This window comes from Poecilia latipinna, unplaced genomic scaffold (genome assembly GCF_001443285.1).
Source record: "Poecilia latipinna isolate Pla-1442-1.1 unplaced genomic scaffold, P_latipinna-1.0 Scaffold449, whole genome shotgun sequence".
NCBI lineage: Eukaryota > Metazoa > Chordata > Actinopteri > Cyprinodontiformes > Poeciliidae > Poecilia > Poecilia latipinna.
In genome coordinates, this window is record NW_015113065.1 from 213,906 (window position 1) to 225,360 (window position 11,455).

At 43.6% G+C, this 11,455-nt stretch overlaps 1 protein-coding gene across 2 annotated transcripts in view; it reads left to right on the forward strand.

The window, feature by feature from the left end:
- Positions 1–11,455, forward strand: part of aspscr1 (ASPSCR1 tether for SLC2A4, UBX domain containing) — a 36,002-nt gene that overhangs the window by 18,104 nt on the left and 6,443 nt on the right. For both annotated transcript variants that reach the window (XM_015038683.1, XM_015038684.1), the window contains 8 exons: positions 490–629; positions 1,396–1,477; positions 3,223–3,289; positions 3,588–3,650; positions 5,909–5,961; positions 9,902–9,953; positions 10,065–10,134; positions 10,877–11,064. In XM_015038683.1, the coding sequence (XP_014894169.1) occupies positions 490–629; positions 1,396–1,477; positions 3,223–3,289; positions 3,588–3,650; positions 5,909–5,961; positions 9,902–9,953; positions 10,065–10,134; positions 10,877–11,064 (715 nt within the window). The remainder of the gene's footprint in view (positions 1–489; positions 630–1,395; positions 1,478–3,222; positions 3,290–3,587; positions 3,651–5,908; positions 5,962–9,901; positions 9,954–10,064; positions 10,135–10,876; positions 11,065–11,455) is intronic.

An 11,455-nucleotide genomic window follows, 5' to 3' on the forward strand; every position in this document is an offset into this window, starting at 1 on the left:
GGTGATCGGTATCGGTGATCGGCCCTCATGGGTGATCGGTATCGGGAGGAAAAAACCTGATCGGCACATCTCTAATTCTCATCATTTTATCCGGCTTTTAAGTCACTGATGATGGGATGTAAATCGTTCACACACAAGTCTCGTTGCAGTTGTCTTTAATATGTTATAAGAACAACCACAGAAGAAAAAAAAAGCATCAAGACCGGCTGTGTGAACTTAGACTAATATTTAACAATACACAAAGTTATATTTAAGGGTGTCAGAGTAAAGTGGGATCAACTCAAATGCCTGCCATACTGCTCTAATTTTTACTTGCTAAAGGAAAATCTGAAAATCTTCTCCACTGTGCAGTTTTGCGCCTCTTTGTGTTGGTTGAAGTTTGTGGCTGTTTGTAGCAAAATGTGGGGAACGTTCAGTGGGCGTGGACGCTCCGTCAGGGTCGCCGGTGTTACGGCGGCGTCACACGTTGTCGCTTCTCTCTTTGACCAGCCGGTCGACAGGGAGCCTCTCATCTACCACATGGACTCTGTGTCCCGCCGGAGCGAGGACCACGCCGATCTGCCCGACGAGTTCTTCGAGGTGACCGTGGACGACGTGCGTAAGCGCTTCGCCCAGCTGAAGAGCGAGAGGTGAGTGGAAGGAAACGACAAAACCGGCCGATTGTTTGTTTGCCAGATTAATAAAACAAAACGGGTTGCCGCAGAAACCCATCTGAATCCGACTTCTGGTCCTGCACTCTTTGAAGCAGATAATTAAGTCGGTTTTGCATGTGGTCCTGTGGTGTTTTGCCAATATGTAACTATTAATTGTCGAATACCACAGCAGTGATGCGAGGCCACAGGCAGGAAGAATGCCGGGCATCTCTGCGTGTGTTTAGAAGGTTTTATTTTTTTTCCATCCCGCCTAATATGAGTTTGAAGTTCTTATTTATTTATGAGCACTTCCTCAAAACAGATGGGGCCGAGTTTACTCTGCCGTCTCTGGATGCGGCCGCTGCGGATCGCAGCTGCGGAGACGTTGTGTGTGTTTGCAAACATGGTTCCTTTTATAACACGCCCCACACACACTACAAAGGCCCCACGAACGCAGTGTACTGGCAGCAGTAAGTAAACTCTGTTCTGTGTAGCCCGGCCAGTCAGCGGACCAAACGCGATCAGGTTGAGGCCTCGCCGAGCGCAGACCTTTAATCTGCACCGACGTGCTGCCTCGTTGCGACCCCGCTACCATGTCGTTGACTGCAATTACCGAAGCCGGAGTTAAGCCGACCACGGCAATTTGTCTCTGCCTCCGACACACACAACACGCATGCACGGCCACACACGCGCTCGTCTGTTTCTCCGCAGCGTGCTTCGTATCTGAACCCGTGTGTTTGCCTCTGTTCCCTGTTTTCTCCAGGAAGTTATTAGAGGAGGCTCCGCTCCTCACTAAGGCTTTGAGAGAAGCTCAGATGAAGGAGAAGATGGAGCGCTATCCCAAAGTGAGCGACGTCCAAACGTTCCTCTGGTCTGCATGGCTTTGCAAAAGTATTTGTACCCTTGAACTCCTTACAACAACAAACTGACATCTGTTTTATTTGGATGTTTTGTTAACGTACCAGCATGGAGTAGTGCGTAAGTGTGAGGCGACAGGAAAATCAGACAGGATTTTTAGGTTTTCTTACCACTACAAATCTAATAGACTGACAAATTTGTTCATTCTCCTTTACGCTGGGCTTTTTCACACCTGATAGTCCAGTGGACTCGGTTCGATTGGGGACCAAAATTGCAACATTTGTTACATTTTCAGCTGATGGGGTTCGCTTTCACACTGTGTCAAACAATTCAAACCCCTTGAGCAAGCTACGGCGGTGCTGCAGCAAGAACTACTGAAGTCAAACAACACAAAAACCTCTGAAGAAGACATGAACCTCCTTCTTCACAAAATTCAAACAAAAATAGAGTAGGGTCAGATTTTAGCGGTTGTGGGATTTCTCTTCTGTGTTTCTAAGCCATTTCTCCTGCTAACACTAGACTCTAGCGTTGTTTTAATTTGTATTTACCCAGAATGCCCTGCGCTATAGTCCTCTTTCTTCTTTTGGAGTGGTCTCGGTCTGTTTGGCATTCAAAACTGAATCAAGACCTGTGTTTTTAGGTGGACCAGAGTTCGCTTTTTTGGTCTGCATCAGAGTTTGATTGCGCATCAACACCTCCCCAAACAAACCGGACTTTCTAGACAAACGGATTAGAGTTTGATTACAGCGGACTAAAAACGGCTGGTGGGCAGTATAAATCTGTGAAGGCCTCAGACGGGACACAGCACCTCGAAGACCAAGATGAACAACCAACAGATCAGGGAGAAAGTTGTGGATAAGTTTAAAGCAGGATTCAAATGATAAAATAATATTTGAAGCTGTGCACATCTCACCACAACCCTACCAAGATATGACAGGCTGGTTGAGGAGAGCATTGATCAGCTGATCAGCCAAGAGGACGATGGTAACGCTGGAGGGACTGCAGAGATGAGTAAACCTGGCCTTTATAGAAGAGTGAAAAAGCCGTTGCAGAAAAAAGTTGAGTCCTTTTGAAAGTTTGCAGGGAGCGCAGCAAACATGTTGAAGAAGGAAGATCGAAACCGAAACTATAAAACATTACCTGGAGTACAACTAACACTCCTGTTGTAAAGAGGCTCTGCAGATGCAACTTAAGGATTTTATTTCTAACAACCGAATCGTGAAGAAATCTTTAGAAACAGTCTCCTTCCCCAACATATTCGTCTTCCTTTCATCAGTTTCTTCCATATTGTTTGATCGCTTCCACATCATGCTGGAATCCGTACCATTTCCTTACATGATCAGTCCCAGTGCAAGACCTCCTCTTAGAAATATTCTCCAACCCACTCGGATGCCTCTGTACGATCAGACACTACCCCGCCCTTTTAAAGAAAGGGGAAACAATTAATTCTCTAGAGACGCGCCCTCAAAACATTTGCTCCTGTAATTGCAGCAAAAGGTTCCACTAAGTTTTGGCTCATGGATTCTGAATACCGACGTGAGCTACACTTTTACTTGTACAGACCGTTTCATTACGCACTGTCCTGTGTTGGCATAAAATCTCCTCAAAACACACTAAATTTAGATTGCAACCTGGCAAAATATCCAAGTTTCAAGTGGCATCAATACTTCCACAATGAGTCAATCACGTGTTTTTTTTTAAAATTCAGTGTGTACATCCTGTGCGTCTCCAGGTGGTCCTGAGGATCCAGTTTCCAGACAGACATGTTCTCCAGGGCTTCTTCAGGCCCCTTGAGACAGGTGCGTGTTGTGTTTGTGCTCATTTCACCTGACTAGCCACAGGTATGGCTGCAATGCGACGTTTACTCGTGGCTCTGTAAACACATTCACGACTGCAGCCGCAGCAGAGCAATATAGACGGAAAGAATGAGACGGGTCTGTAATTCCAGGGATTATGAGCAACAGCCATCTGACAGCCAGCATAGGGGAAAAAAACAAGTCGAAGAAAAATTCCTTCTGAAACATCAATTACAGTCCACAAACTGAGTGATGGAGGTAGAGCTTGTTTTTTTTTTGTTTTGTTTTTGTTTTTGTCCAGTCGGTGCAGTGAGACACTTCCTGAGAAGTCACTTGGAGGATCCTGAGATCAGTTTCTACTTATGTAAGTGGCATTTAATCTCCTTTTAGTTATTCCATGTATCCAAACTCACCCTTTAAGACGTCGATCCACCTTTCTGCTGTTGTGTAAACCTTTAAAATCACCTTTGAGTACTAACAGACGACACCCTGTTTCTATTCAAGTCAGTTTATTTACGTAAAAATGAACAACAAATATCATCGGCCAAAATGATTTGCTTGATGGTCGGGTTGGGCCAACATAAAGTTTTCTTAATCTACTTATGGTAGTCTTCATAAGTAGAGTAGCTCTGCTCTGCTCTACTTCTATCAGTCACACGTCCCCAAATATTTGCACCTGACTCACCCTGCGGTTACAGCAAATGACAAAACGGATCTGGAAGATGTTAAACACGAGCTAAAGACAGGAGAAGTTACACTGCTTACTCAGATTCCGGTTAAAAAAACTAAAGCGGTAAAATCTTAATTAACACAATATGTAGGGTTTACTTCGGGCTGTGGCCGATAATTAACGGTAATTAATTAGTCGACTAGGGTTAAATTTTTTTTTTAAGCCTTATCTAGACTCTAGTTGGCAGCAGGCATACATTGCAAATAATACATAGTTAAATACAGTGCAGCTAAAAACATGTTTTTTTTATCCATCTCCAAAGAGGTTTTGTCAAAAATGAAGTTTCTCTCCAGGTTGCACGTCTTAATTCAGGACATGATGATTTTATAATTATTATTTGCCAAAATTAGCGTGACATCCACAGCTACACACACATTGAAAGCAGCTGAACACACAAAAAAAACTAACAGATGAAATATCTTCTGACGTTTTAAGCAATAGCTTTTCTTTTAACTGCTGCTTTTCTAAATTCCTGCAACAGTCAGCTGTGCTATAATGCTTAGCTTGAGCACAAACAAGAACAGCTGTTTTTTTTTATCTTCCACTATTACTCACATTCAGCAGCATTGCTTATAATAAAACGTGACGCTTTCACGGTTTAAATATGTTAAGTTGCTTCATCTTAACTTCTTATGCTTATTGTTTGTTTTAAATTGTTTGTTTTTTTTCTATTGTCTTGTTGTACTTAAAGCAGTTCGGTGATTAAAGTTTCACATTCTAAGGTTTGTGTTGAAGCAGAGCAGTGCAGCTCGTGGTAACAACGCGTCTCTCAGGCCAACAGCGGCAATTCCAGGATTCTGATGCTTAAAACCACAAGGAATCTGAGCAAATATGCAAACTCATTGTTTCAGTTTTCAACCCATAATTTCCACCGCAGTCTAATCTTATCGACGACTCGTCTGCAACACTTTTTAGTACGTTCAGTCTCGGCTGCATTCAGAAGCTGTGCACCCAGTGTGTGTGTGTGTGTGTGTGTGTGTGTGTGTGTCTGCCTGCCTGGCCTCCTCTGAGGGTGTTGGAATAAGGGAGAGGAAATTAAAAAAACGCCATTCACAACAAAAGTCGTCCGTCTCCGAATTAAGTCTTTGTGGATGGGACATTTTGATTAAGTCTGAGTGTTGATGGATTATACTTGATGCTTTAAATCTTTTGATGTACTTGCTATTTTGTTGAAAGCAGTTATTCGTCTTTCTTGCGAGTGGTCACAAAAGTTCAGAGTATCAACAGCTACGTTCGTTTGGGGTACAGCGCCTTGCAAAAATATTTATACTCCTTTAGGTTTTCCACATTTTGACACATTACGACCTCATACTTCAGTGTTCGTTATTCAGATCGCATGTGACGCAGAAGAAGAAAAATAATCTTTACTTTTCAGGTTTTTATTTTTAGTAAGAATCTGGCAGCCTTGGTATTTTGTGTTTACAGCCCCACAGAGTCAAAACTTTGTTTAAAGAAAAATAATAAAACTTTCACTACAACTTCAAATATTTTAGGGTATGTTTGCACATTTAAACACTAATGTTTAAATGTGCAACATTCAGTGTTTAAATTGGACTTTTGCAAGTCAAATTTGCAAAACCACAAAGATGTTTTCTGTTTACTAAGTAGGTGATTTCTGAATAATGAACAAATGTCACATTTCTTCAGTTTTATGTTGTGAAACAATTTAAAACCATTTATCATTGTTCTTCCTCTTCACAATTACACACCACTTTGTGTCGGTTGCATAAACATGCATTGAAATGTGACAAAGTGTGAATAAGTGAGAACTCGTGCCAGAGAACAAATCCACCAGTGATTTGTACTTTATATTTAAAGTTAGGTTTAAATAACTGCTGATTTGATCATGAGTTCAGTTATCAGTTTGTGATTTCCTCCTCTCTCCTTTTCAGTCATCACCCCTCCAAAAACGATTCTGAAAGACCCTTCAGCTACTCTGGTGGAGGTAAGGTCATTCCCCTTCACTCTGACGCCGGTAAAACGACTGATTTCTCCCCCCTCTCTCTCTCTCGGCACACACTATAAAATGTTTCGGCTGGCTCTTCAAAGCTCCTCTGCATTCTTGCCCCCTCCATCCCTTTTTGTTCACTTCAACTCATACATGCCCCCCCCACCACCCTTCTCTCCACTGTCCTTGACCCCAGCTGGGCTTGATTTTTCCCAGACTGGCACATGGGGTTAATACAGGCCTCGCTTTGATCTCTCTCACACACACACACATATATACATGGAGCAGTAGGCAGCCAGGATGCTTTGTTGTCTTTGAGTTTAGAGGGAAAAGGTGTCAGAGTTATAAAGTAGTTACTTCAGTTCCTCCTCTTAATTTTAAATATTTTAGTTGGGGTTACGTACGTATTCGACACCTGAAAAAGCTGCAAATCAAAGGGGGACTGGGGGAGTGGGGGTCGTTTGAAGTTTATCTTGTTGTGATGATGATGATGAAGATTCAGCCCTCAGTGGGGCTGGTTACGAACGATAACAATCCTTCAGGAAAAAAAACAAAAAACCTTAAAAGCCCACTTTGAAATGTCTTTGTTGAGGCTCTCCCGTGTCGGGATCTGTCTCGGTCAAATCAGACGCTGCGATGTTCGGCAACTGTCTTTGTTCTCCGTCTCCCGAGTCGTTACCCGCAACTCGTCTCCCCCCGACCTCCCCGCCTTCCTGCACCCCAACTTCAACGGTTTCTTTCCGTTTAGCCTCCAGCACCCAGACGGTCCCTCTCTCGCTCTTCCTCTCTCTCTCTGGCCTTCACCCACATGTCTCTATCCATTAGGGACTTAAAAGCGTTAAAGTGCGCAAAAACAAAATCTTTAATCTCCGCGCACACTCAGGCACGTACCGTCTGTCTCCGTTTCTGAGTCTATACATCAATCTTTGACTCGCAGAAGGAATCTTTAATCTTTCTCTGTCATGCCACACAGACATCCGTGCACATGTGCCTCACACACACGCACACTAACGTGCACTTTAATCACTTTGTGTCATGTCAGGAAAGGAATGTTTCCCCAACCCAGAGGCCCTTTGATAGCAGGCGTCCCCTCCCTCACCCGTCTGCCCCTCGCTCTTCCGTCAGGACCCGTTCCGCCTCCTCCTCTGTCGCCCTGTGTTTTTTACTCAATCCCCCCTGTCCGTTCCTCTCACACACCCACAGGTCTCCTCTCGTCGGCCCGTCTCTTCCGGAGCGCGGCTTTGTAGGGGACGGGATCGCAGGAATGCTCGTTGTTCTGCTGTAACGCATTGCTTCCTGCTCACAGGGCTCTGATGACAGCAATTAGGCCAGCGTGTCCCATTTTAGCAACCAGCTGCACAAAAGACGGATGGAGGACGGTGCCCGTGTGAACCCACGTGACCCTGGCAGCCACCTGCCCCATGTCGCTGCAGAGTAGCTCCGTGACAGAGCTGAAACGATTAATTGTGATGAGCTGGTGATTGAAATAATCGCCAACTACTTCTGTAATCGACTAATCGTTACGTGGAGAGCGCGTACTCAAAAAAATGCTGCTTCTGAAAGACAAACTCAGAGCAGTAACTAATCCAAAACTGTACAAAAAGTATATATGTTTTGGGGTGTTGTGGTAGCGCAGGGGAAAAGCACAACCCACCCATTGGTCCTCGTGGCGTTGGTCGCAGGTTCGATTCCCAGCCTGGAGACACTTGCCGCATGTCTTCCCCCTTTCTCATTCCCCTCCTTCCCGTCAAACCACCTTCAAATAAAGGCCACTAGAGCCAACAAAACCTTTAAAAAAAAGATGAGAACAAAAACTTGTCTGTACGAACCAGAACTCCTCAAGATGGAGAAAATAATCTATTAAACACTTTTTGCTGTCCATTTATTAATCTGTTAGTCCTAAAACTAATCACCAGATCAGCCCTACACTATATTGATCCTAAGTCAGTCAAAAAGGGCTGATTTTTTTCAGATGTTGATGTTGGAAGTACTTTTGCTACAAATGATCGTTCACTAAAGGAATGCTAAGTTATTGAATAATAGGCAATAAAATGTTTATTTCCTTATTTGAAAAATAAATGTATATGTTCATCTTGTAATGCATTTCTAATATTGTATATAAAGCTGCTTAAGTCGTTATATGAAATTTGCAGAACGGGACCTTTTTTTTTATCTGATTCATCGTCAGAATAATTGATAAAATAATTAATAATAATAATAATCTGCAGCCCTAAGACGTACAGTCTCTCTGATATTGTTGCTGTTAGAGACTTATAAACGTCCTCATCGTTGTTGTGATTAGTGATGGCGTCTTGTCATGCAGGTCGTTTTACTGCATCTACTTGATGCGGAAGCTCAGCTGTCGTCAATTCACTGATTGCCTGCTTGTTGTATAAAGTTGTTTGATCTGACGAAGCGACCGACATGAAACGGGGAAGTAAAAGGGATGAAAACCCAACAGGTGGAGCAGTTCCTGCCGTCGGCACCATTTTACAGAGAGTATCTCTCCATCAGGACCATCTTCCCACCATCTTTCCTGCAGACGCTCTGAGGCTTACTAAAGGTGTTTCCACACCCGTTGGTCCGATAAACTCGGTTCTATTGGGGACCAAAATTGCAACATTTCCAGCTGATGCATTTCGCTTTTATTTACACTGCACTGTCTCAAACAGACTGGACTAATTGAAAAACCTGTTCGCTCCCTCCCCGCACCAAGAATCCGTGAAGGAAACATGAAAACCTCAGAAGAAGACGCCGAGCACAACTTCCTCCTTCATGAAATGTAAATCAGAATGAAGTGACATCGGGTTTTAGTGGTTGTAGAGTTTCTATTTTGTCATTGGCAAAACGCCACAAAACATTTCCCCCACCAACGTTAGTCTGTTTTGGTTGTATTTACCCAGAATGCCCTGTGCTACAGAGTCCACTTCCTGCTTTTGGAGCGGTCTCCGGTCCACTTGCATCCATGTACGCATTTGAGCCGCACGAGAATTCACTAAATAATGAGATTAATTAAAACGGAAAATGTACATTGAGGCATATTAATCATGGAAACCTGAGGTCTGCCGTCTCTTCCTCTCTCCACATGTTCTTTATTGGTTCAGGCCTGTTTCCTGGTCAGCCAGTCAGAGATGCCGTGGTTATGAAGCAAATTAGCTAAATATTGTTTGAAATGGCCATTTTTGTTTGCTTTCTTGTGTTTTCAAGTGTTTGGAGCCAAGAAGGAGACTAAATAAATCACTCATTTTGTAGTTCTTGATGTTCTGGAGGAGTGAATTATGACCGACTTTGTTTCAGTATTCTTGTTTTCACATCAGGATTTTTGAAATGTTTCAGCCAGTTCTGTGGTTTCGATGTTTCTGCTTAACTGCGATCTCTAATTAAGATAAAAGATAACCTTCCCATCCCAATTTTATCCAGTTGTTTTCTGTTTACAAAAACGGCCGTTCTCTCCTCCACAACAACCATTTTGTGTGTTTCTCGTGTGAAGAAGACATTTTCTTTAGCTGTTTTTCGCTTCTGTCCTATTAGAGTGACAGACGTGCTCCCCGCCTGCCCATCCGTCTGTGTTTTTCACCTCAAAATTACACGGTTGATGATATATCTTCCTGGCACTGGTCCATTATAACCATTAGGACCATCTACGGTGGAGGAATGTGGAGCTTCAGGGGTGAAAGTGTTTTCGCTAACCATTTGATTGGTGCTCATTTTGTGGTCCGCTTCAAAGAACGGTGGTTGCTGGTTCACATCTCCCCCCTGAGCCATGAATTATCCCAGGAAACGAGCTTAATTTCTGCCTCTGATTTGCCAGGAACGTTTGGTTTGCTTGTAGCAGGAGGCAGCAGCAGTTCGTTCTGTCTGTTTGTAGAAATTGACGAGAATGCCAAACATTTTGAAAGCTTCTGTTTACTCGCCCGCTCTCTGTGTCTGTCTTCAGGCCGACTTGTTTCCCGGTGCTTTGGTGTACTTCGGCTCTGACGTCAAAGCAGGTTTTTGCTTTTTTTGTTTTTTCCCGCTTTTACTCACATTTTATGCCAGCTTCAAATAAATACTTGTGTTTTTGCAGGGGACTTTAATACAACCCAGTTTTTCCTCCACAGAGTTTTACATAAAGAGAGATCTGCTTGAGACGTCCGTTTCAGCCCTGCAAGCCAATGAGTCCATTGCGAGGTATGTGGAATCTCTTTGAGGTTTTGGTTATATGACAGGTGCCCCTATTCGCCCTCATTTCCTCCGCACACACACAAACACACACATCACCATGCCCCAGTACTTTTAAAGATAGAGCCTTAAAAGTGACCCTCAGCTGCTGGAACAATGTTGGCACTTAACCTCGTCTTAGCTGCCCAGCCTGGACAGAGTGCATCCTTAATAAGTCTGAATTTTTGATGAATTTAAGACTTTTAAGGCCTTAAAATGTCTTAGATTCACTGGAAAATATGTCTTAAGTTTATCTCTGGTCTTAAATTTTGTCGAGCTTAAGTACGTATAGTCCATGTAGGTTATTTTTCTCGTCTGACTTTACTGTCAGGCAAAAAAACTTTGCACTCAGACATCTTCATTCTGTTCCTTGACTTGATACGTTTGAAGCTACCACTAACTAGCTGCTAATGAACCCTTGCTAGCTAGCTAGCTTGTTTTGCATCTTTCATTGATAAGGATGGCCTTTATCTTTGCCACTGGCTCACCTCTGTTGCTAACCTGCTATGCACATTCTGTGCAAAAAAAGCTCGGTACTACTACTATATAAAATATCAAATTTTCCATTGCGATACAAGTCTTAAATTTAATTCACAATGGTCTTAAAAAGCAGAAACTCTAAAGGAAAACAATCCAGCTCTGACCAGACACAAACATGCCTCAGTCAACACTTCCCCTCTGAGGTTTTCTGCCTCTTGTTTCCTCACTGCAGCTGCCTGCTCCGGTCCCCAGAGACCACACCCGGCTCAGAACCTGTCGAGGAGCCTCCGCCGCCCGCAGAAGCGATGGACGCTGACCCAAAGTCTGCGCGGGAAGAGCCAGAAGCGTCTACACAAGCACATGGCGCTAAGCCGGCCAGAGCCGAGCCGGGCAAGGTGCCCAAGTGGTTCAAACTGCCAGGTGAGGAGAGGATGTACGGCCACTGGAGCAAACAGTGGGTATGCACTACATGCAGCGCACATGGGTGCTGTGCTCAAGGGGGCGCCAAAATGGTGGCGCAAAAATTATTTCTTGTTGGCGTTTTCTGTATTTAACAACTTTGTGCATGACGTAACCAACATCAGAGGGGCTTCAGTTATTATTTTAGACATCCCCCTTTCTCCCCACACGCCGAGTTATTCGCGAGGTTTGCGTTGAGCGTGTAAGCCAATCAGGCGCTGGGGCTTTTATACTTGCCACATGGGGCCCCAGGACTTCAATTTTTTTTTTTTTTTTTTTTTTTTGATTTTGGGGGGGCATTTTTTTTTTTTTTTTTTCCCATTTGAAATGGTTTCAAAAAAAAAACCTTCTA